Consider the following 25,836-nt stretch of genomic DNA (forward strand, 5'->3'; position numbering starts at 1 on the left):
GAGCTATAAGAGTTATTTATATATTCTAGATACAGCTCCTTTATCAGATAAATAATTTCTAAATATCTTCTCTGAGTTTGTGTCTTGTCTTTTCATTTCCTTAGTGGTACTTTTTGAAGCACAAAAATTTTTAATTTTGATAAAGTCAAATGTATTAGTTTGTATTATGCTTTTAGTGTCATTATGTTTAATAGTACAAGACTAAACGCTTTCCCCTAAGGTCAGAAGCAAGGAAAGAATGCTCTCCACTTCTATTCAACATTGTACTTGAAGGCATTCCAGAACTCAGAAGTATGTACCAGGTGCAGAAGGAGAGCCCCCAAGAGAAACCCACTCTTTCTGTTCTGAGGCATGAGAACAGGATTTCTTAAGGGTTAGTGGAGAACCCCCCCCCCCATTTTTGTATCTTCTTTTTTCCCCTTCTCTGCTCTCCCAGTCCCTAGGGTTGTTGCCAGGGCTGCCCAGCCATGGGAGCAGTGCCAGGCAAACAACTAAAGCTGAGGGAGGGGAATCTCTTTGACCAGAGGATATCTGGTCTCCAGAACCTGGGTAGAATCTCCCATGCTTCTCTTTTCTTGTCTCCTGCTGCTGGTCCTAGAGCACAGACACAGGCACCAGCAGTGCACAGCCAAGTTAGAGAACTGAAGCCTCCACTTTCTAGCTCTGTTGGAACGTCCGCGTAAAAGACGGCTGTTCTATGCCAGTAGGTATATAGATTTAATGCAATTCCATTCAAAATCCCAGCAAGATATTTAAAAATATATCCAGAAAGGCAAAGGAAATAGCAAAAATATTTTATTAAAAGAATAAAGTTGGATGAAATAACAGTACCCAAATTAAAGATGTACTATAAAGCTACAGTAATCAAGACAGTGTGCTCTTGGCAAAGAGACAGACATATAGACTAGTGGAACAGAAGAGATAGTTCGGAAATAGACCCACATGAATATGACTATTTGGTTTTCGACAAAAGTGTAAAAACCACTCATTAGAGGAAAGATTATCTTTTCACAAACGGTGTTGGGACAGCTAGACATCCATGTGCAAAAATAAGAATCTCAACCTTAATCTCAAGTGTCTTTTGAAAATTAACTCAAATTGGATAATCTAAACTCTAAAAGTTTATAATTTTAGGGAAAATATTCAGGATTGGCATTAGGCAGAGAGTATTTAGACATGACACCAAAAGAATCATTTCATAAAATAGAAAATTGTTAAGTTGAATATCAAATTTTAAAACTTTCACTCTGATGGAAACACTGTTAAGAGAATGAAATGATAGGGTGCCTGGGTGGCTCAGTCATCAAGCGTCTGCCTTCGGCTCAGGTCATGATCCCAGGGTCCTGGGATCGAGCCCCGCATCGGGCTCCCTGCTTGGCAGGGAGGCTGCTTCTCCCTCTCCTACTCCCCCTGCTTGTGTTCCCTCTCTCGCTGTGTCTCTGTCAAAAAAATAAATAAAATCTTTTTAAAAAATGAATGAAATGATGAGCTATAGGGTGGAAGAAAATATTTGCAAACCATACCTCCGACAAAGGACTCGTATCAAAAATATATGAAGAACTCTCAAACATAACCCAATTAAGAAAAATGAAAGCACTAACATGTCAAAACACTTGATACTTACCCAAGATACCATATGGATGGCAAATGAACACAGGAAAAGACATTAGCCATCAAGGAAATGCCAATTAAAGCCATAATGAGGCACCACTCTATGCCTCTTTAAATGGCTACCAAAAAATACAGTATCAGGTGCTGACAAAGATCAGGGCATTTGGCACTCTCATACATTTCTGGTAGGAATGCAAAATGGTACAGTCTCTGGAAAACAGTTCAGCAGTTTCAGAATTACACTTAAAAACTTAAACTGTGTAACCCAGTAGCCCATCCCTGGATATTTACCCCAGTGAAATAGGGGTAAAAACATGAAAACATGTTCACATAAAAATCAGTACCTGAATGCATGTAACTAACAACTCTTCATAACAGCCCTAAACTGGAAACAACTAGTGAATAAAGACACTGAAAGATGAGATTTCTGATGCACTCTTCATAAAAAAATAAACTTTTGACACATAGGACTTCAGTGAATCTCAGAGACATGCCGAGTAAAACAAACCAGTCTCCAAGATTACACGCTGTGTAATTCCATTTATAGGGTATTTGTGAAAAGGCAAAACAATAGTAATGGAGAACAGATACTGGTTGCTAGGGGTTACATGTAGGGGAGGTTGAGACTATATATCCCTATATAGGGATAATAAAAGGGGTTCTTTGGAGGTGGAACTGTTCTGTTTCCTAAAAGTGGTGGTGGTTTTATTAAGCTATGCATTTGTTAAAACTTAGAGAATTTATTACCCCCTTCAAAGAAATGACACTGTTGGTAGGTATGTGGAACACTGAAACTATGACACACTGCTGGTGACAGTGGAAATTACTACATCCTCTTTGGAAAACCATTCTTGGTATCTACTAAAGCTGAGCCTGTATACCTTATTGTCCAATAACACAAAAATGCATACATGCAGTCACCAGAAGACATGTACTTGAGTGATTTTCACAGCACTGTTTATAGTAGCCTAGACTGGAAAGTATCTTAATGTCCATAAATATTAGAATAGAAAAGAAGCTATGATATCTGTATGTGGGGGGGTATTGTGTACCCATATATCACACATACACACATATATTCCTTTAAAGGAGTACTGTGCAGCAGTAAAAATAAGCTCGCCCGTATCAGCGGGGATGATATACAAGCAGTGTTGAAGGAAAGAATTGAGACACAAAAGAATATGCTCTGTGTATCAGTAGTTCTTTTAAAGTATGGTCCTGGGACATTTGGAGGTCCTTCAGATCCTTTCAGGGAGCCTGCAAGGTCAAAAAGTTTTCATAGTGTTACCAAGACATTTATTTGCCCCCTTCGCTCTTACCCTTCAGCTAGCGCACCATGGAGTTTGAGAAGCTGTGTGAATCAGGTTCTAGCAGGGAAACAGAAATCACAGAATAATTTGAACAGAAATTTTTAATATAATGGGGTTAACTGTGAGGGCATAAAGATAGTTATGAAGTATATCCTAGGGTTGAGAGTACCAGGGAATGACAAACGTTGAAGGGAGCCTTCTCCCTGATGCTGGGCTTCAGACCGCGTTGGAGAAGTCATATTTGCTGCTCATTGGGTGGTGGAGAAATTTGCTGGTTACCCTTGGTGAGACCTGGCACGCAGTACCCTCCAGAGTGAGGGCTGGCAGACAGGCTTAATGAATAGGAAATCAGAGCCAGAACTGGGAAACAGGAACCACGCTTCTGGAGTACAGAAAGCCAAAACTGGGAAGTCAGCTGCTGAGGTACCTGAGAGACTGAGAATGTGCCTAAGAGGGTGGGTGCTGCTGAAACTCAGAGGGGTTGATGCATCTGGGTGTGCGGCTCCCACTTCACAGGCAGCGCCAAAGCAGGAAGAAGAAGATTGAAAGTGTGCTGGAACCAGGAAGGGAAATTTGTACTTCCTACAGTGTCCCTCCAACACCCTGAGTGTGTGTGCCATGCAAAGCTTACGTATGCCCTTTGCCAGCTGCAAAGAAGACATGCTTATAGGAGCCAGTTGCATGATCACAGAGCAGGCAGTGTATTTGGAGCTAAGAGGCAATAAATCCATAATGGGCACACTCTATGATAGCATGGGTAATACGTGTTTGTAGAGTCTTAGGTTTTAAGATTTTCTGTTTCAGTGTGTAACATAAATACCAGGAGCTGTACTTTACATAAAAGTGCTTTGGGATTATCAGTTTTTAAACACAAAGGGGTTATGAGTCAAAAGTTTGAGAACTATTGCTCTCTATTATTCCCTTTAAATTAAAGTTCAAACAAAAGACAATTCATTGGTAATGCTAAAGGCCCAGCATACTGGTTACTTTGGGTGGGAGCACAAAATAACCTTCTGGGGGGTAGGACACAGTCTGTTTCTTCATCTGGGTGCTGATGCATTCACTTGGAAACTCATTCATGCTTATGATCTGTCTGCTTTTTGTATGTGTATTATAATTTCAGTAAAAAGTTCAGCCTCTTTTCCCTCTTTCCCCAACCTACACCCTGTTGTGAAACCTGCATGTAACTGTTTTTTAATAGTAGCACAGTCCTACACTAGCTAATCTTCATTCCTCAGGATGAAAGACTCAGTTGGGACAAAGTGGAAAAAAGCTGCTTGGTAACACAGCTGTGGCCTTCCTGCTCACCCTCAGCTCTGTGTCCCCCACCCCCAGAATGATCCCCTACTCCCACCTACTCCCACCCCCAGAATGATTCCCTACTGGTGGGCACAATTGGTCCCTCCATGGGAGTAGCTTAACTAGAAGGCTGAAAGGATCTTTGGTTTTCCTTGAGTGCCCTATATATTTCCCAGGTTGGGGTGGGGCTTACATGTTCTGAGATCAGTTATGTTGACTTTTTCATACTTTCTCTATATTTCCTATGCTATATTTAGGAATTCGCTGTATTCTCTGACTGATTGAATTTAACTGTTTGATTTAGGAAATTATTTTCCTTTTTTGTCTGGATCCTGATTTGTGCTTTGCTTTGTGATTCTTTCATCCTCTCTGAACGATTTCCATTTTAGTCTCTATTTCCAGTGTTCTTACTGTCTTTATGGTCTTTCTTTCCATATAGTTTCAGAATTGAATTCTTTCCTGTGTCTTCCAAGAAATAAATCTGGCCTGTTTCTTCTCTACTGCAGAATCTCTTCTCAGAATTTCCTCTTCTTCCTGTCCACTTGCTAGCCGTGCACACAGCTACTGGTACTGCTTATACACTGCACAGTTTGCCTAGTCATCTTCTGTTCTCACTTGATTTCATTCTTTTGTTGTTTGGTAAGCCAGCAGCTTTGTAGTCGCTCTGGCTGATCTCTGCTTCCCAGTTCTCCTGCAGTAATGAGTGGGATTAATTTGGGAAGAGAAATCATATATGACTTAGTACGCTTCAGTTAAATAATATTAGAAACTCTTTTTCTGAGCTCCCTTACCCATAACAGGCCCATTTCTGATTTCAAAGTCCTGTGCCAGTAGTCTGTGAGTCAGGCATTCGGGATGAAAACATGAGTGTCTTGGCTTGCTCACCTGTGATGTACCTGAAGCATATAGTACTGAGTATAAATGTATAAGCTAGCCTCTGTTTATAACATAACAGTTTTAATGGGAAGCTGTTCTCAGAAGTATTACTTGGAATGCTAAGGGCACATTATCCTTCCCAAAGCCACGCACCTGGTCTTCTGGGCCTCACCTCTATGGCCTGGACTTGGAGGAAAGGAGCTGTAGACCGAGCCTCAGGCTATGTGGTGGCTCCTAGTGGGGTTTGGAATGAACCCAGGGTGAGGGGCACAGACTGGTGTAGAAAGGAGTCTGTAGGCCTGTGAGTAGGAGTGGGGTTACTAGTAGAAGGAGATGGAGAGCACACTGTTAAGGGGAGAATCAAGACAATGGTAGGGGCTGAAGAGGGATATAATGAAGGACAATGGAAGCGTTTTTGTTTCTCCTTTCCTCTTTGGAGAGAGGAGGAACTGGTGTTGATGGGCCCACAGTGAACTCTCCTCCTTCTGTTTCTCCTCCTTTCAGCCCCTGGCCCTTGTCCTGTCTTTCCCCTCCCATTTTCCTTCCTTCCAGCTGCCAGCCAGTGGCGCTCGGGCGACACTTTCAGTAGCTGGGCTGTCATGGCCGCTTCAGAAGAGGGGCTTATTGGCATTTTCTTCAGCTTCTGCCCCCTTCTTTCCTGACTCCAGTCCCACTGGCAGGTATAACATGAGATGGGAGAGACCGTGAGGTTTGAGGAGCTTGTGAGAGCTGGAAATCAAGGTGGAAAGAGAAGGCTAGAACCAACGGTTGGAGTTTGGAGATACCTACGAAAGAATTCCATGTGCATTTTTAGGAGTGCAGATGTTCTAAACCGCATCCCCTGATGTCCTCTTGCCTACTGCTGTTACCGTTCTCACCCGTGCGGTAGCTCCATAGCAGATGAGACTGGCGGGAGAGACCATGTTGCCTGACAAAGTGCTGGAAACATACAACGAATACATCGATTTTGTGCACATATAGTTTGGGTGTGTTTGATCTTTTTGTTGGTTGTATGTCTAGATGTAGTTTTTACCATATATTTTCACCATGGAGGAGGCAGCATCAAGCGTTTGTTGAACAGAGCACGGACTGTGAGTCCTCGTCAAGCTCTGCCACTCCTGCTTATGTCTGTCCTCAGCTTCTCCTCTGTGAAATGTGGCTCCAGGTACCTCCCAGAATTCTTAGGAAGCTTCTGTACCTAATACAAAATACTCAGTAAATATTAGTTCTCTTCCTTTCTGGAAGGTTTTTTTTTTTTTTTTAAGATTATTAAACTGCATAGACTTTTAGTGTTTCTGATTTTTTTGTCTAATTGGATTCTTGAAACACATTCAGTTTCCGATTGGTGATGTAGTCTTAGTACATTGTCCATTAAAATGAATCAGCAGAAGACACTGATCAGGAAGAGGGGCCTAATTTTAAGACTATAGTTCATATCTCTAAGACAATTTAAGTCTAAACATATAACTTTAAATAGGTACTATTTGTTAAACATGCAGCATTAACCCAAACTTAAATAAATGAACAGTTACCAGGAGTCCCACCACTAGAGCAAACTGTCTTTATTGTTCTATTATCCCTTCTACTCCAGATGCATTGAATATGCTTTTAACAGTCACTTTTTATAAAGGCATTTGCTTTGTCTCTAGGTGTAAAACAAAGGTGTATCCAGATAATCTTCCTACAACCAGTGTGGTGATTGTTTTCCACAATGAGGCTTGGAGCACACTTCTGCGAACTGTCCATAGTGTCATTAATCGCTCACCAAGACACATGCTAGAAGAAATTGTTCTAGTAGATGATGCCAGTGAAAGAGGTAAATTTTAAATTTTAATGCCAGTAATATGCTACAGCTTTTATCATTAATGGTTAAGAAACGGTATCATTTTTAACCTAATAATTTTATTCAGACTTTAATTTATCCTAAAAGTATCGGTGGCATTTAGACTCATTCACATATGCAAAAAATTACGCCCTTGTGAAACTTAAAATATTACCTTAACATTTGTGTCACAGCTTAATCTTTTTTTAAAAAGAAATAATGTATATAATACAAACATTTATGCAGAACAGTGAAAAAACCCACATGATTTTGTTAGAATTTTCCTTGTGGGAAGCTGCAGCCATGAGTTAATGGAGAGAGACTGGATCCTCCTTGGAGCCAGGATGGAGAAATTGAATTCCATGTGTAGTGGGAAGTACCTCTGACAGGAAAATGGAATCTTAGCTGGGTGAGCCTTTGTTCTCCAGATTATTCTTAGGTTTTCCCATTTTCTCCATTCCTAGGTTCAGGAATGACCTATAGCTAGTTATATAAAAGGGTGAGGAAGGAACTTAGGAGAGTGGTATGTAATATGACTCTGACCTCATAAGAAATTTCTACAGTGACTCTTACTCTTCCAGGAATCTCAGAATTTTTCACAAGCTTAGAATCTCTCAAATTATCTCATCAAACACTATCTTAGGAAAGTTTTTAAAAGTACCTTGAGCTAACGTTATTTATTTTGAATCCTTCTTAGAGATTTTATACCACGGGGTGATGTAGAAAAGGCTCTGCTAGGTCCCATCTGTAGGGAAACCTGTTAAACTCAGACATACCCAGCATTTCCCAGGCGCTTTTTCTTACACTACTGTTGAGGACCATTGGTGTCTTATGTTCATCCGCCCGATGTTCCAGTGCTCTCATGAGAAAAATTTGGAAGAACTACAGAAAATGGCTCTTCCTTCCTTCCTTCACCAGCCGTAGACTTCCTGACCATCATTTCAAGCTCTTTTGCTACTTCAACTTTCTCGACAAATCTCTCTCTGCATCTACTAAGGTGTTTTCTTTTAGTATTTTACCTCTCTCTCCATAACTATACAAAGTATGTAAATTTAATCACAATCACCTCATGTCTTAATTATAGGGAGTAATTTACACATTAATAACAGTTTAAATCTTACCACTGTGCCAAATTGTAGAAGTATAAACAAAAAATATAGCTTACCTCCTTAATGTGATTAAGATGACCATTTATAAACACACAAAGCATTTAAATAATAGTATGTAATGTAATTAATGTCAAAATGAGTGAGGTGTTAGAAATTAAGAATAGCATACTTAAAGAGTTATTGTTGACAATAGAAGTGTAAGCCCTCGTGTGGATAATTGTTTGCTAGGAGTTAATTAATCCCTCTTTAAGAAAATTAGCCCAAGTTCATTGAAGCAGGAATATATACAAACACTGAGCCTGGAAGTGACTTGTGTTTGTTTTACTTACATGCTGATATTTGCTAAATTAAATATTCCTCAAGGAGAGCTGTTTTTCCTCAGACGAAGCGAATTATTTTTCCATTTCCTCCTTTGTGTTCTCTAATCTTCTCTTGTGTGCCTGGGAGGGCTGTGCGTAAGAGCGCGTTTTTGTAGGACATGACCTATTCAAAGACACATGTGCCCACAGCTCTAACTTGACAAAGTCACATATACTAATAATAATTTCCCTTCCTCACTGGGGCCCTTCTTAATCACCTACCTGTACAAATCTATAAGAGAAACATGGACCAAGATCTACTTCATGGCTCTACTTGGGGCTCTCAGTTCACTCAGCAGGACCCCAGAGTGCTACCCCAGAGACCCGGTCAGGAGTCTGGTTCTCCATCTTCCTGCCTGGGAAGCCTCAGATGTGTGGCTCACTGTTTCTGATGGTTGGGAACCACCAGGTATTGTGTTGTTGTGGTTAGAACTGTAGTCCTTTTATTCAGATTGAGAATTCCCTAGTATAACTTTCTTTGGCTTTCTTATTTGGGTGGTAACTGGTAGGCCCTAGAACCAGAGCAAGCTCTGTTTTTATGTAACTCTTTAAGTTTGCCTTTCTTACTCATGAGACACGGGCAAGGCACCCTCACTTCTCACCTGGGCTACTGAAACAGACTGCTGGTCTGGTCTTCCCACACACACCCTCGCCTTCCCCCTCTGTTCTCCTTGCTGCATGCCCTGGGAGCTTTTAAACATGCTGCTCTGATCTTGGCATTTCTGTCTAACCCCGTTCCTCGGAGGCCTGTGTGACTCGGCCTCTGCCTGCATCTCTCCTCACATCCCAAGCCATCCCCTGCCCACCCCAGCCCCACAGTTCAGCTCACATGTTTACTCAGAATCGAGATATAGTTAGAGAGGCCTTCCTTGAATTCCCAAGACCAGGTCGGGTCCCTCTGAACATGTTTTGGAACATTACACTCCATGGCTCTCATCAGAGTTTTAACTATTTATCTGTTTAATGACCATCTCCCCTACCAGACTCTACACTCCGTCAGGCATGTGTGCTTACCACTCTTTCCTCATTGCCCACAGCACTTATTGCATAAACAGTCCAGAATTTAACAAGTGAATGAAAGAGGGATCTACCAGTCAGTTAATTCTTGCCTTCACTTCTTGTCTGTGCAGACTTCTAATTAGGTTGCGTTAGCGTGCCTGGTTTGCATCTGGCCTCAGGATACCCAGTTTCACAGTTGACCTGCTGAGTTGTCAGTAGCTCCATTTATTAGGTATGAAGTAGGCACTATAATTATCCCCATTTTACTGGTGAGGCTTAGTGTAAATCTAGCGCTTGCCTCTTAACTGCTACATAACTCACGTCTCATAACATCACTGTTACAGGGTCTGAAATGAAAACAGAGTCTGGATGAATCCCCACTCCATGTCAGAAGTTACGTAATCGTCATCTCAGAAGGTTATCTTAAGACTTAGAAGTGATATAATGTTCCTAATCTGAGAGGACTATTGTTTTTCTTATCTTTCGCAAAAGGAAGCAGAGATTCTTAGTTAGTAGGGATTAGGAGTCAGATTTTTTAGACTCTAAATTCCTTGTTGTTTCGACTGCTCGAAGATTTCTCAAATGTTCCTGTAAGCAGTGAAATTTTCCCTGACACCCTCTCTGGCAGCCTCACGTTCCCTGATGGAAAGATGCTGAGGGATCCATTTATAGGCTAATAGCTATAAAGATATTCTGATAAACAAGATTCTCCCTTATTTTTAGATGACAAAGTAGCTTCTACTCATAGTCACTTAACCCCCCATGGCTTCATTTTTGTAGAATTATCCCTGGGTACATAATTCTATATCCTCTTTTAGGAACACACCTATTTCTTTTCTTTTCTTTTTCTTTCTTTTTTTTTTTTTTAAAGAATTTTTTTATCTGTTTATTTGAGAGCAGTAATTGAGGGAGTAAGTGGGAGAGACAGCACACACATGCATGAGCAGGGGGGAGGAGCAGAGGGAGAGGCAAGAGCAGGCTCTCCACCCAGCAGGTAGCCTGATATAGGACTCGATCCCAGAATCCTGGCATCATGACCTGAGCTGAGAGCAGACACTTAACCAACTAAGCCACCCAGGCGCCCAGACACCTATTTCTTAGCCTTATTGCATGAAGGCCACAAAGATGTAGAACGAAGATGCCAAGAAAATTTGTGGAATGGCAACTGTTTTGAGCTGCCAGACCAGAGAATCATGCATTTTTCATTTTATTTATAGAGAGGACAGAGTATTTTAACTTTCAGAGACGTGGGACTTGGGAATTAGATTGCTTTGATTCTTAAGAAGACTTTAAGCTGTCTGATATTTTTGGGAAAGCTTATTGGGAGACATCTTGTGTATGACACACCCAGCCTCAACCGGTCTGAAGCACTAAAACATACCCCACACCCCATCACCCGGGAGTCCGTCACACTCTGAACATGAAGTTAAATTTGTGTTAGTGCAGGTGATTCCACAGTCCTGAATTGTTCTCTCTCAAGTTCCCTTCTAGGATTTCTTGTTGTGGGTGAAAAGATGAGCTTTGAAGTCAGGCAGACCAGGGTTTGAATCTTGGATCCACTCCTTAACAAGCTGTGTGAATTTCATTGGTTCATTTTAGATTCTAAGTCTCAGATTTCTGTGTCTAAAATATGTGTAGTGACAGAGTCTCATAGCATTGCTGTTGTCAGGATTAAATGATATAAAATAGTTAAAGAGCCTGGCATTGTGCCAAACAGTCAGAAAATGATAGCTGCCATTGCAGAATCTTGCTCTTCTCCAGGATCGACATTCCCCTCGCCTTTTTATTCAGAATGGAGTTACAGCTCTCTGACGCTAAGATTTGGTTCATAAAAATCACAGTGGTGACTAGTAGGAGTTCTACTCCAGCTATTTTACAGATACTGTTTTTAGCTCAAATTAATGAGGAAATACATTAGCAGAACTGGAAACACTCAGTAGTCTGGTATGTTGGGGTCATAGACCTTTCACTTTCAAATTTTCATATCCTGATTATTTCATTATTGAGTCATTCTGGTCTCACCAGTTCAAGCAGGCAAGAAGCATGTCACTCCTATTTGTCTTTCTCTCTGCTCTACATAGGAAGCCCTTTGGATTCCCATGTTTAATACTTAAGGAGACCCTTAATACATATATCATGCTCTCTGGGACTTTCCCCTTACGAGAATCCTATGGGACAGAGCTAGTCCTGGGAGTCCCAGCAGTTCTCTCTCAAGTTTTTCCTCCCCTAAAGAGATTATTCTCCTAACTGTCCTGTTGGGACTAGTTGGAAGGACATTTGGCCATATTACCCTCAAAAACTTCTCTAGCAGAAATTCCACAAACTAACCTGAGCTGAAAAATTTTTCTCTGTGTTGAGGAAGCTGAGCCTTTCCTGCTTTTTAAAGTCCGATACATACTTTGGAGGTAAGACTTCCTTGGCTCAGAGGCATAACCTCTATCTGAACACTCCAGGATAGATGCTGGTTTCACACAGCCCCTTCCTTTCCTTTTCCCCCCCTTTTCCTTCAATTGCGCTTCCCTCTTAAAACCTGTGTTACTTAGATCTACCTGTCTGTTAAGGAACTCTGTTTGGTCCAGCATTTCCCTTCTGAGCTTGACCTCACTTACTGCCTCCTGCAGAAGAACTACATAGTTTAAGACTGTGGTAGTCCATAAGACAGTGAGTCTCGGGTTGGATCTTGAAGAAATCCCACAACTGTCTGAGTTCTAACAGTTGTTGCATGTTCTGTTCCTTCTGTCTACAGAGGTCTGGAGTTAATGCTCTTCGACTGCTTTCTTTCTACTCCTGATCTTTAAGCATGATTAGAAAAAGAAGAAGTGAGCTGGCACAGTTGCTTAGGGAACTGGGGACATATTTGTCTTTGATTGAGCCTGAGCCCAAAGGCTTTCTCCTAATTCTTCATGTAATAAGATAGAGGCAAATCTAGGACATGGTATCGGGAGATAAAAAGGCTCCCTGTAGTGAAATAGGTTTATGAGTCAGGGAGCTTCACTAAAAGTGCTCAGTAAATAGTTGCTGAATGAATATTATGCATCAGAATTGCTTTACATCTGGGTAGCACCAGGTCAGTCTTTTCATGTCCTATTTTTTGTTTTGTTTTATTAATTTTTCAGACTTCTTAAAAAGACCTCTGGAGAGTTACGTGAAAAAATTAAAAGTACCAGTTCATGTAATTCGAATGGAACAACGTTCTGGCTTGATCAGAGCTAGATTAAAAGGAGCTGCTGTGTCTAAAGGCCAAGTGATCACCTTCTTAGATGCTCACTGTGAATGTACAGTGGGATGGCTGGAGCCTCTCTTAGCCAGAATCAAACATGACAGGTAAGTTTCTCAAGTCTATACATTTGTTTTCAGTGTGTTTGTCCTAAATGGTATGATAAGCTGAAAAATTCTGAGTATATAAATAAATGCAAAAATAATTTCCTCTGAAGTTTCCTTTAAAATACCCATGAAGAACTCTAAACTAAAAGGGAAGATAATCACAAAGAAATGTTTATAGTCTTGTTGGTGAGGCTGGATTAGGAAACATGTTCAGATGTATACCTTATGCTCTATTTACTAATTGAGAGCAGAACAGAAGACAGTGACCTCAGGAAACGTAAGATAAAACCCTTTATTGTCCCTGCTGTCTAAGGCTAATACTGGGGCAGGCAAGTTATCTCATCCCTGTCACCTTCCTTACTGGGACTCTAGCCCTCAGCTTGATGCATGGCAAGAAGAAGAAGGTGGGTGGGGAGATACACAGTGCATCTTAAAGTGCTTCATATGTATATGGTATCATCTCTGATGATACAGGAAGAGCAGTGGGAGCAATGCATGCATTTTTCAAAGAATTACCTGCTGCTGGTCCCTGGCGTAGTTCTTGTGTATCCGGAGAGAAGCTAACTTCCATCTGCTAGACTTAACATTAGTTGAATTTCTTCTTGTCATTGCAGTTTGTGCCAGAACTGTCCGTGCCAACTTAGCATTAAGGTTTAGATTTTAGTAAGGTAAACTGTACTAGTTGAGTGAAACATGGCAAAAGCCACTGCATCTGTTCTGTTAGCAAATACTGGGACTACATCTCGCCCTTTCAGAGGTGAATAAATGGGGAAAACCAGCATTGGGGCAATAAGAAGGTACAGCAGTGTTAGGAAGAACAGTGCCTGAAGAAGGAAGAGACCATCTCTGTAAATTGTTTTCTAGGAGTAGTGCCTGACTGATTTGGGAAATCCTGGCTTGCATAAGACCACATGTGAGCAGGAGCCTGGGCCTAGGGAGAGAAAGCAGCAGTGTGAGGAAATGGCAGAAATGAAAGGGGGGATTGACTAAACTGAGAACCACAATTTCCAGTTCGGGCTGTATAGTAGATTAGGTGTCCTGACTTACATTTCCAACTGAAAGAGCTTAAATGCTGGATAAATTGTAAGACACGTTTTTAAATACATCACTGAGCTGGCACTGAAGTCAAGTTATGCAAACATCAAAGCAAAGTGAGATGAGTGAGTGGTCCAAACACTAAAATCAGCTCTCACTTGGAGAGGTTCTGCCAAACTTAGAGGACATAGAACCTCTCTGACTTGATAGACAAATGGGTGGAAAGGTAGGAGACAGGGTCTAGGCCCTGCCTAAGGCTGGAGAAGGAAGAGCAAACACCTGTGTAAAGCTAGGATCTTGTATCTCCGTGTGAGTGAGAATGAGAAATACATCTTACCACATCAAAGAAAACTTTCCTGTTTCAACCTTGGTATGCGGTGGTGACAGGGAAACAAGTCTCCCCTAAGAATTTGTAAACAATATAGAAAAGGAGGGAAGCAACTCGACTCTTCATGAGACTAATATAACTTTGATATCAAAGCCAGAAAAGAAATATATGGAAAATTACCCAAACCCACTCATGAACACTAACAGAAAATCTCATAATACCAGAAAATTGAGTCCACTAGGAGGGAAAAATAATTATATAAAATACACACTCACACGTATCTAAATATATAATATATATAATGTAGATTTTATGTATTTATATGAGAGAGGGTTAGTGAGAGAGAGAGAGAGCGCAAGCGCAAACACTAGCCGGGGGAACAGTAGAGGGAGAGGGAGAAGCAGACTTCCGGCTGAGCAGGGAGCCCGATGTAGGGCTCGATTCTGGGACTCTGGGATCATGACCTGAGCTGAAGGCAGATGCTTAACTGAGCCACCCAGGCACCCCAAAATATTTTTATTTTTATGTGAAAAATATTTAAAAGAACATATGACTAATTGGTTTAGTTTAATAATATAAAACCAGTTCACATAATACATTCTCATTAACATTTCTAAAACTGATTAAAACCTATCATTAAAAATCTGTCATCACTTTAATAAATAAAAAACGTGTTCACTTGTGATTAAATTGAACATCCGAATGGAAATTTACTAATCTAAGGAAGGATGGCTTTTGAAAAAAGCTTTAGCTAGCAAACATCATATTAATAGAAAAAAGTTGATTTTTTTTTTTTTTTTTTTTGAGAGAGAGAAAGAGTACATGCAAGTGAGAGGGAGAGAGAGAATCCTAAGCAGACTCCATGTGCAGAGCTTGACAACAGGGCTTGATCTCATGACCCTGAGATCATGACCAGAGTTGAAATCAAAGAGTCCAATGCTTAATGGACTAAGCCACATAGCCCCACCCCAAAATATTTTCTAAAAGATATAGTGCATCCTTATGATGCCCTGAATTACTACTATTAGTTAGTATTATTAGAAGCCTTAAATTTTATAGGAATATAAGAAATAAAAGGTGTAAAATGGAACAAGATGGGATCGGGAGGGAGACAAACCATAAGAGACTCTTAATCTCACAAAACAAACTGAGGGTTGCTGGGGAGAGGGTGGTTGGGTTATGGACATTTGGGAGGGTATGTGCTATGGGGAATGCTGTGAAGTGTGTAAACCTGGCGATTCACAGACCTGTACCCCTGGGGCCAATAATACATTGTATGTTAATAAGAAATAAAATTAAAATTTTTAAAAAAAGAAAGGGTATAAGGATTACAAAGGAAAAGTACTGTCAATTGCGGATGGTGTGTTCTTTTTTTTTTTTTTTTTTTAAGATTTTATTTATTTGACAGACCCAGCGAGAGAGGGAACACAAGCAGAAGGAGTGGGAGAGGGAGAAGCAGGGCTTCCCGCAGAGCAGGGAGCCCACTGTGGGGCTCAATCCCAGGACCTGGGATCATGACCTGAGCCGAAGGCAGACACTTAATGACTGAGCCACCCAGGCACCCCCAGATGATGTGTTCCTTTTTTTTTTTTTTTTTTTAAAGATTTATTTATTTATTTGACAGACAGAGATCACAGGTAGGCAGAGAGGCAGGCAGAGAGAGAGAGGAGGAAACAGGCTCCCTGCCGAGCAGAGAGCCCGATGCGGGGCTCGATCCCAGGACCCTGGGATCATGACCTGAGCCGAAGGCAGAGGCTTTAACCCACTGAGCCACCCAGGCGCCCCAGATGATGTGTTCTTAATGGAAAAAAGTCTTACATAAAACAGTAGAGAGAATAATTTAGCAGTGTTGCCAAATACAAGGTCTCTATAGAAAAGCTTTCTCCACAACAGCAAAGAATAGTTAGAAAATACGATGTAAAAAGAAAAAAGGAATGATCCCATTTATAATAGCAGTAGAAATCAAAAGCTATAATTAGGAATATGTTTAACAAAATACCCATAGGGGCACCTGGGTGGCTCAGTCAGTTGGATGTCTGACTTTGGCTTAGGTCATGATCTCAGGGTCCGGGGATAGAGCCCTGCATCGGGCTCTGTGCTCAGTGGGGAGTCTGTTTGTCCCTCTCCCTCTGCCCTCCCACTCCTGTGCTCACAGGGTCTCTCAAATAATATTTTTAAAAATCCATAAAATAGAACACTTTTGAAATTTACTAGAAGATAATCTAAGTAGAGAAGAGGATGATATTCATGGATAGAAAAGTAAAAATAACTGTTATCCCCACATTGAACTATAAATTCAGTGCATTTCCAGTTGCAGTCTCAACAGAATGTTCTTGGAGGAACTGGCTGGTTCTGTTATGTGGAAATGCATATTTTTTTTAAAATCTGAGAAAATGTATGTACCCATGCCTAGACCATAAGAAACATTCAATAAACATCTGTTATTATAAAAAAAAATAGCTAAGATATCCTTGAAGAAGAAGAGTCACATACAACAGAGCTGGCGCACTACCAGATACCAAGATTTATTTTGAGGCTATCTTAATTGTGGCAGTGACCTACTGATGCAGGAATTCACAAATAGACTAGTGAAACAGTAATGTCTAGAAACCATCCCATGTTTATATGGAAACTTGACTTATGACAGAGAAGACATTGATAATTACCACAGAGGAAAAAAAAGACCATCAAATAAATCATGCTGGAATAATTGGTTATCTGTAAGGAAAATAAATGTAGTTGGACACTTACTGTATATCATACCAAAATCAACTCCATAAGGACTAAAGACTTAAATATGAAGAGCAAAAATATAATCCTCTTTAAGACGGCATAGGAGGATATCTTTATGATTTTGGTGTAGGGAAAGATTCCTTAAACACTACAGGAAAGATGAAGATGGTGCGGATGGGGAAGATGGCAAAGGTTACATACTCCAGAATGTGACTGCCAGGGACTCTATGTGGTGCACCTTTCCTAGGAAGGAGCTATGGTCATGTGGAAGTTTTTTCAGGTTTATAAAAAATATCACAATACCAACAGGAAAAGTTTTTAATATCTGGGGGAATCAGACGATTTGTGTGAATAGATACAACCCTGCAGGGGAAATATCCTTTCTAATAACTAGAAAATAAAAAATTTTAAATTGTAAGATACTATTTAACATTATATTGGCAAAAAAATGTAAGAAAATATCATCCAAAGTCTATAGCTTTATAAAGAAGCTGCAGGGAGAAATATACACATATACCTATGTATATGGAAAGTGGTAAAGATTGAGTGTTACAGAAAAAGTTCATTCCTTTAATTCAGTAAACCCATTCCTATCTTAAAAGCAAAATACTGATTATATGAACATTTGCACTTAGTATTTTATCTTTTTATTTTTTTGAAAAAAGTATTTTATTTTGTATGATTATGTTCAATTAGTACATCATTCGTTTTTGATGTAGTATTCGGTGATTCATTAGTTGCGTGTAACACCCAGTGCTTGTAGTTTTAATAGCAAAAAACTGTAAGGAACACAAATATCCAAGAATTTACTAAGAAAACTTACCTTAAAATGATTAAATATATAATCATTTGAAACTATTACTTCTGAAAACTGGAAATATTTGAAGTGTTTTTACATGTGGCAAATACATAAAAGTATGAATGAAAAGGGAATGGAAGATTATCAACAGTTGCAAGTGTGATAAGTAATGATGCTAACTTAAGGGTACCTGGGTGTCCCAGTCAGTTAAGTGTCCAACTGTTGGGTTCAGCTTGGGTCATGAGAATGAGCCTGGCATCGTGCTCAGCTCAGAGTCCTCTTAGGGCTGTCTGTCTCTCCCCCCCATCCCTCTCCCTCCCTCCTTCCCTCTCTCTCTCTCTCTCTCTCTTTCTCACACCAAAAAAAAAAAAAATTATGCTAACTTAGTAGGATACAGCAGGAAATTTTTCCACCATTGCTCTTAACATTGTAGAATGTACTTTTATTTTAAAAGCACTTAGCATATAATTATAATATAGTTGTTATGCTGTCCCTCAAAAAGGAAAGTGAAGATTTTTTCATTTGCTTTTATAATTTTAGGAAAACAGTGGTCTGTCCTATCATTGATGTGATCAGTGATGATACTTTTGAGTACATGGCAGGCTCTGATATGACCTATGGTGGCTTCAACTGGAAGCTTAATTTCCGCTGGTATCCAGTTCCCCAAAGAGAGATGGACCGAAGGAAAGGTGATCGGACTCTTCCTGTCAGGTAACTACTTTGTCATACATTTTCCCTAAGGTGTTATCAACAGGGAACAGTGGAGCTTTGGGAATCGTATCAAAAGGATTCTAAGTATATTTTGAGAGACATGAGACACTTGAGTACCATATATGTAAAGAGCCACACAGACATTATTATATTAAAGAGGGCTTTCTCCTCTGATCCATTAATAAAATTGGGATTTTTCATTTATATAAATCTAGTGCATCTGGAAAGTGATGGTCACATGCATAAGTTCTTTTATTCCTATATGAACAACATTTTGCAAATCTGTCAGATTTGTGCTTTCAGTTGTTAAAGATAATAATATTTAACTTTAAATCCAATTATCCCTGAATTAATTTAAATGTAATTGTAATGTGAAAATATTACCTAAAAGTGGGTCATAGCGCCTAACAAAATACAAGCTTGTAAATTCAGACTTGTACCATCTGGATGGTAGTTACTGACTGATGAGGTTAGAAAAGCATGTTTCAAATATAAAAATAACCAGAATTGACAGATGTATAAAAAAAGATTGCCGTGAACACATTCTGATTTTCCCCCTGTTTTATACTTGGTCATCTATAGATTTTTTTTCAGAGAGGGGTAAGAATCTTGATGTTATTCAGAGCCTTGAAATCGAGACCATGAGTCTCTGAGCCATCCTGGGATTCGTCAGGGCAGCATCAGTTTGCTGCCGCTGTCAACACTGAGAGCCCGTCAGGGCCAGGCCTTAGCTTTCTTCCCTCCCGGGCTTCTCAGGCCTGCTTTCCCTTGCACTTGGGTCCTGTTCTGGCAAAGCTAAGGAGAATTTCATTAATTCTGTACTAAGTCCTTTCCTATAGCAAAGGTACTTGTCCCCAGTTTTGCTGACAATTCAAATAACCACCTAAATCAGGAGTTCCTAAGCGTTCCATAGATGGTGGGCTTCTTTGAGAAATCTGATAAAAGCTAGGAGTCTTTTCTAATAGGGGGAAAGTGTACACGCGCAAACAGCGGGTTGAGCATACAATTCTAAGAAATGTAGAGATTTCTCAAAACCTAGGTCAAGAAACCCTGGTACTAAATGGTAACTCTGGGTGTTGGCCTGTTTCCTCTGATTTCTAACATAGTAGACTTCTCATTTTTTTTTCTCTTCTAAAATCGAAGTATGTCCTAACTTTTATGTGGAAATGACTGTCCTGGAAAGGCACATGCTGCAGCCCTTCTACAGCATGGAATCCGTCTGTTTTTAGGGCATGGAGTTGGAAGTGACAATTCATCCTGAAGTGTGATCACCATTGTCTCCTCTGTCCCTGGAACTTGTTTTCTTCTAGTTGGAGTCCATTTTTCTCCATGCTCATCCTTCATGGAAATCAAATGGTTGATTGATACTCATTTATATCAGTCCTCCTTTGTTATCATTTCTCTGCTTAATTCCACCTGTTTGCACCCACTCTACATCACTGGGCCATGTTCTGATGAATTGGGCCCCTCTTCTGCAGAGAATGAACCATTCTTGGTCTGGCTAACAGTCCCCTTAGGAGTGACTGATTGTATTCTCTACTCCTCATCTACTAAGAAAAGGATGTCAGTGTTTTCATCCTATGTAATCTACCTCTTTGCAGTATTTGCCTCACTTTAGAACCTGGTATATTAGAGCTGCTAACATAAATCTCGTTGGCTATCTAGTCAGTATAGTTAGTTAATATAGTCAGTGTAGTTGCTAGGGACTATGGGAAGATACCCAGTCAGATGGAGAGAATTATGATAACTAACTTCTGTTTAAGGAGTTTCAGATGGAAGCTTGGTCAGGACCTGTGGACCCAGAAAGGTACTGAAAGCAGGAGAGGCCTTGGGATGGGGCAGAGAAAGCTCTCAGGGCACAAGCTGTGACAGAGGGTAGGCCCAACAGTCAGCATGTCTGAAGACCAAATAGCATAGCAGAAAAACACAGAAAATCCTTAGGTCCCTATGAAAGTTTCTGAAGAGTGTAAGATACAGCATTTGTTCTCTAGTTATGAACAGTTAATGAAACTACTTTTAAAAATAAAAACTGATTGTAAATTTTAAATTCTTAAAATTAACAGCATAGTATTATGATTGAATTTCAGAACACCTACAATGGCAGGAGGCCTTTTTTCAATAGACAGAGATTACTTTCAGGAAATTGGAACATACGATGCCGGAATGGATATTTGGGGAGGAGAAAACCTAGAAATTTCCTTTAGGGTAAGTTCCTTTTGGGAAAAAAATAATCTTTTATTTAACCTTAAATATAGATATACTTTAATTATTCATATTATGTAGCTCTAAATAAAAATTGAATTTAGTGTGAGTTTTGTCAGACTTCAAAAACCTCAGTTCATAAAAATTTCATGTTACTATTAAGGTTCCTCATAAACTGTATTTTAAGCCAATAAATCAGTGATCTTAATAGTTAAACTATAAAACTTACACAAGATTCCCTAGTTGTTTTGAATTCCTGTTATTTTCAAGGAAGTAATTCAAGCTCTAAAAATAAAAAACAATATGTAGTTTCTATATGTTACTATGGTACTTGACTGCCAAAAACATAATTTCACTTTCTGTAATATGCTTTGTCCTTCTGTTGTGAAAATTATTCTTGCTTACATAAAACCTGGTCACTTTACCGGCTTTACATTTTTCAATAGAAAAAGGCAAAAGAATTCTGTAATTGCTCTAACTTAATTTAACCCAGTCAACCTTATATAAAACTCTTAAGTATTTCACATTAACTAAAATCAACATGTTAAGTGACTGCGTATTTCTGAAATAATCATCCTGAAACACACAACTTACAGTGGAAACCACATCGAACTACACTGTAACCTAAACCAGCTACCTCACTTCATTCCTAATGGATTACTTTGCTCTCTTAGAAAAGGAGAGGTTTGGACTCTAGATCGTCTTAGAAATCCCATCCAGCCATATCACTTTGTGATCCTGGGAGAACTTTAAAGTAGAGACACTGAATATTTAACAGAATCAGAACTTCTCAAAATCTGTTTCAATTATAAATAACAGATTTTTGACTTACAGAAAAATGCATTTTGAAAGGAGCAGAAGGATAATTTCATTAAACTAAGAATATGAACCCAAACTTGATCCCTCTTTTACCCATTTTTAGTTTTTATTCTCATGAGGATGACAGTATCCTGTCACTGTCCAAGTGAATAACTCATGAGAGATCCAGTTTAGATTTCTAGGATCTGTTTATTGTACAGGCTATGACAAGTTTGGAAAAGGAGGAACAGATAGGACTCTGGCTGAATAAGCCATGGTCAAAACTATGTCCTCACTGTCATGGTCATGACTATGAGCCATGCATATACTACAGAAAAAATTTAAACTTGAATTTAAACTTAGGGGCGCTTGAGTGGCTCATTTGATTAAGTGTCTGCCTTCGGCTCAAGTCATGATCCCAGGGTCGTGGGATCAAGCCCTGTAGTGGGCTCCCTGATGCTCAGCAGGAAGTCTGCTTCTCCCTCTCCCACTCCCCCTGCTTGTGTTCCTCTCTCGCTGTGTCTCTGTCAAATAAATAAAAATCTTAAAAATAAATAAATAAACCATCATTGTTTTCAGATCTGGCAATGTGGAGGGACTTTAGAGATCGTTACCTGCTCACATGTTGGACACGTGTTTCGGAAAGCCACACCTTACACGTTTCCAGGAGGCACAGGACAGATTATCAATAAAAATAACAGACGACTTGCAGAAGTGTGGATGGATGAGTTCAAGAATTTCTTCTATATAATTTCTCCAGGTTAGCATTTTGCATTAGAGATATAAGACTAGGGGCGCCTGGGTGGCTCAGTGGGTTGAGCCTCTGCCTTCAGGTCATGATCCCAGGGTCCTGGGATCGAGCCCCATATCAGGCTCTCTGCTCAGTGGGGAGACTGCTTCTCCCTCTCTCTTTGCCTCTCTGCCTACTTCTGCCTACTTGTGATTTCTCTCTCTGTCAAATAAATAAATAAAAAATCTTAAAAAAAAAAAAAAGACAAGACTAGAACTTTCTTGTCCCTGATCCTAATGCATCTTAGAAGAAGTAAGAAGGGGGTAGAAAAGCTTTGAGAAGAGGCAAAGCACCAACCTCATAGGGTTGTCATAAGGAAGAAATGAAAGCACACACAGTATACAGAGTGCCCAGCACAGTGCCTGCTGTGTTAGTAACAGTAAGCTGTCCAGGCCTGTATTGCAGACATTACTGTGAGCCCAGGTGTTACAAGTGTTCTCTTTTATTTTTAACCTAATTGTAATGTGGAACATTTATATGAGAATTCGAGTCTCTCAGGGCCAGTGCAGAGCACAGTAGCATGCCTCATGGGACTTCTGTCCAGGAACTTCTCTGCCATTCAGGGTGTTGTGGAACAGTGGTTCCATCAGCCCTAAGTCTTCCTGACATTGTTAGCATTCCAGCCTCGTTTTTTCATTACCACAATACTGTCAAGTCACAGTTCACACACCAGTGAGTTCTGGGAGAGAAACCTTCCCGAAAACAGTTGCTCTGCTTAATATTTGGGCCAAAGAGATCTTGATTCTTGTTTTTGCCTTCACATATGTGAAAGTCTTCTGAGCCTATGAAAAGTTACATTTGTGTGTAATACAAGCATTGTATTTAATTCTCACAGAAATTTAATTTTTCGGGACATCTGGATAGCTCAGTCAGTTGAGCATCCATCTTCAGCTCAGGTCATGATCCCACGGTCCTGGGATCAAGTCCTGCATTGGGCTTCCTGCTTGGCAGAGACCCTGCTGCTCCCCCTGCTTGTACGCATGTGTTTTCTCTCTATTGCTCCCTGACAAAATCTTTTTTAAAAATTAATTTTTCTTTGAAAAAAATAAAACACATGTAAATATATTTCCTTATTTTTTATTTTGGACAGTGGATTTATGGTATATGACTTCTGTAGTCACATCACCAAAATGGTACCCCTTTTCCCATTTGCCTGGCTTGTTAAATGCAATGTTTAAATATAAATGTGTTACTTAATAGAATATGAATAATTCAGAGTCAATTATTTCTTTGAACAGGTGTTACAAAGGTAGATTATGGAGATATATCATCAAGACTTGGTTTAAGACACAAACTACAATGCAAACCTTTCTCCTGGTACCTAGAGAATATTTATCCTGATTCCCAGATTCCACGTCACTATTTCTCTTTGGGAGAGGTAAAATATATATTTTCTATGTGGTTATTTATGTTCTCATTCATCAAAAGCAGTGGAGGTTAAACATCCAACAAGGGAATCACTTCATACTAAAATTACATAACCTCAAGTGTGAGAAAGTTCTTGTCGGTTAACACCGTCTACCTCCTAATTTGAAATCTTGTTGATTTTTTGTCATGTTGCAGTTTATTAAAATAAGAATGTTCTGCTCCTAACTTTACAGAGTTGGACTCTTATTTCAATATTTTAGTGTGTTCTGCAGACTTCTTATTTTAACAAACTGACCCATTTAGTTGAAAGCATACATTCCTAAAGATAATGTCCTGGTGTTAATTAACCTGAAATGAAAGAAGTAAAGATAAATTGTGAAGAACTGACAAGGAAAGTTGGAAGACCATATATAATGTAAGTCATAGCAGCAAATGATATGTGTGGAGAGGGCCACAGCAGGCCTCATCCCAGGGCTGAACCTTCCTGACACTCCACTCCATAGGAGGCTGCCACTTCTTCAGTCTTCTCGTGCATTCAACAAATATTCGAGTATCTACTGTAGATACTACCTTACATACAAGGAATACAGCAGGGAATAAAGTCTCTGCTCTTGTGAGCCTTGTAGTCTGTGGAGGAAGCCAGGTATTTAAAGTACACAGTATAGCAGGCAGTACTAAGGGCAAAGGAGAATGAGAATGGCTGGTGGGCTTGAGTATTGCTGCTGTTTTTGTTGGGGCAGTCGAAAAAGGCCCCTCGTAGGAGTTTTGATTTTGAGCAGAAATTTAAAGAAGTGAATGAGGAAGTCATATGAATTCCTGGGGAAAGAGCATTCCAGGTCCAGGGAAAAACAAGTACAAAGGCCCTAAGATAAGAGTGTACTTAGCGCGTTCCAGAAACAGCAGAGGCCTGTTGTCTGAAATGGGATGAACAGGGGTGGGGAGGGTAGTAGAAATTGAGGTCGAAACATACGGAAGGTGAGATAGTATAGAGCTGGTAGGCCACAGTGAGCACATTATGTTTTATTCTGAGGATGGGAAGGCAGAGAGAGCCAAGCAAACCTTCACTGGGAAAGGAACAGATTGCTATATTGAGCAAAACTATGAGAGGACAAGAGTAGAGCTGGAGTCTTGGTGAAAGGAAAGAGTAGTGAAGGACTGTGTTAAGATTTTCGCCTGAGATACTAGGAAGGAAAGTTGGCATTATCAAGATAGGAAGGCTTGTGTAGGAGGCGCAGGGACATTCAGCTGTGCAGTTTGGGACATGTTAAATTGGATCCATGTAAAGATACAGGGTAGGTCATTGCATTTACAAATCTTCAGTCTGAATGAGAGATTGGGGCTGGAGATCTGAAGTTAGGGATTATCAATATATGAAACAAAACTGCATGAGATCGCCTTGGGAAGACCAAGCGTAGTTGGAGAAGAGGGGGGAGGAATGAGGATCGAGCCATAGGAAACTCCACAATGTAGAATTTTTGAAATGAGAGGGAATTAGCCAAAAAGATTTAGAGAAGAGTGACCACTGAAATAGAACCAAGAGAGTGGTGTCCCAGAGACTAAGTGAAAGATGTGTTTCAGGAAAGAGGAAGTGGTTGGTTGTGGAGAAAGACTAGTGCAGAGAACTGGCCATTGGACTGGCAAAGGAGAAGTCGTCATTAGGCACCATCTCACTGTGTCCATAGGGTTCCTGTGGAGGTTGGTAGGGACAAAACCCTAATGGCTTCAAGGAAGTGGAGATCATGATCGTGGCAAGTCTTGTAAGAAATTTTGTTTAAAGGAGAGCAGAGAAATGGTTGGTAGCTAAAGGGGAGTATGGGGGGGAGGGGGGGGGGGGTTGTTTGCTAAAAAAGAGCCATTGATTGTAGGAGTCATGTTTAGTAGATGGTCACGGTGGGGGACAGGATGAGAAGGCAGGGGACAGGATGAGAAGGCAGGGCACCCATTGAAATAGGAAGGAAGGTGGAGAGAGTAGTGACAAATGTTAGGGTCAGTTGAATTGAGGGTAGAAGCAGGAAGTTTGTGATGGAAGTATGAGGAAGCTTTTCTGATTCTTCTGTTTCCTTATTGAACAGAAGATTGTCAGTTGAAAATGATGAGAGGGTATTGATTTGGGGGTGCAGGTAGGGAACGAGGAAGAGATGTAGAGTAGGGTGCAGAGAGCAAATACGTTACAGAGGGGAGCCCAGGGACTGATAGTGGTGAGTCAGAATGAAACTATTCAGCCCATGCCAGGGTGAGTGAGTACAGGTTACTGTTCGCCCTTAGTTGTTACTGAGGCTACTTCAGGCTTGACTCGAGTGCCTCTGAACTTTGTTGTCATTTAAGAAATTCATCCTCAAGCAGATGAGGAGTATGCTGAGTTT

General features: G+C 40.2%; 1 protein-coding gene across 1 annotated transcript in view; it reads left to right on the forward strand.

The window, feature by feature from the left end:
- Positions 1-25,836, forward strand: part of LOC111142596 (polypeptide N-acetylgalactosaminyltransferase 1) — a 77,270-nt gene that overhangs the window by 40,578 nt on the left and 10,856 nt on the right. The window contains exons 4-9 of the mRNA XM_022495893.1: positions 6,746-6,912; positions 12,502-12,709; positions 18,145-18,315; positions 20,403-20,520; positions 21,895-22,075; positions 23,344-23,483. Coding sequence (XP_022351601.1) covers positions 6,746-6,912; positions 12,502-12,709; positions 18,145-18,315; positions 20,403-20,520; positions 21,895-22,075; positions 23,344-23,483 — 985 coding nt within the window. The remainder of the gene's footprint in view (positions 1-6,745; positions 6,913-12,501; positions 12,710-18,144; positions 18,316-20,402; positions 20,521-21,894; positions 22,076-23,343; positions 23,484-25,836) is intronic.

The sequence above is a fragment of the Enhydra lutris genome, unplaced genomic scaffold (assembly GCF_002288905.1).
Source record: "Enhydra lutris kenyoni isolate GAN:26980312 unplaced genomic scaffold, ASM228890v2 scaffoldscaffold8, whole genome shotgun sequence".
In the NCBI taxonomy this organism is placed as follows: domain Eukaryota; kingdom Metazoa; phylum Chordata; class Mammalia; order Carnivora; family Mustelidae; genus Enhydra; species Enhydra lutris.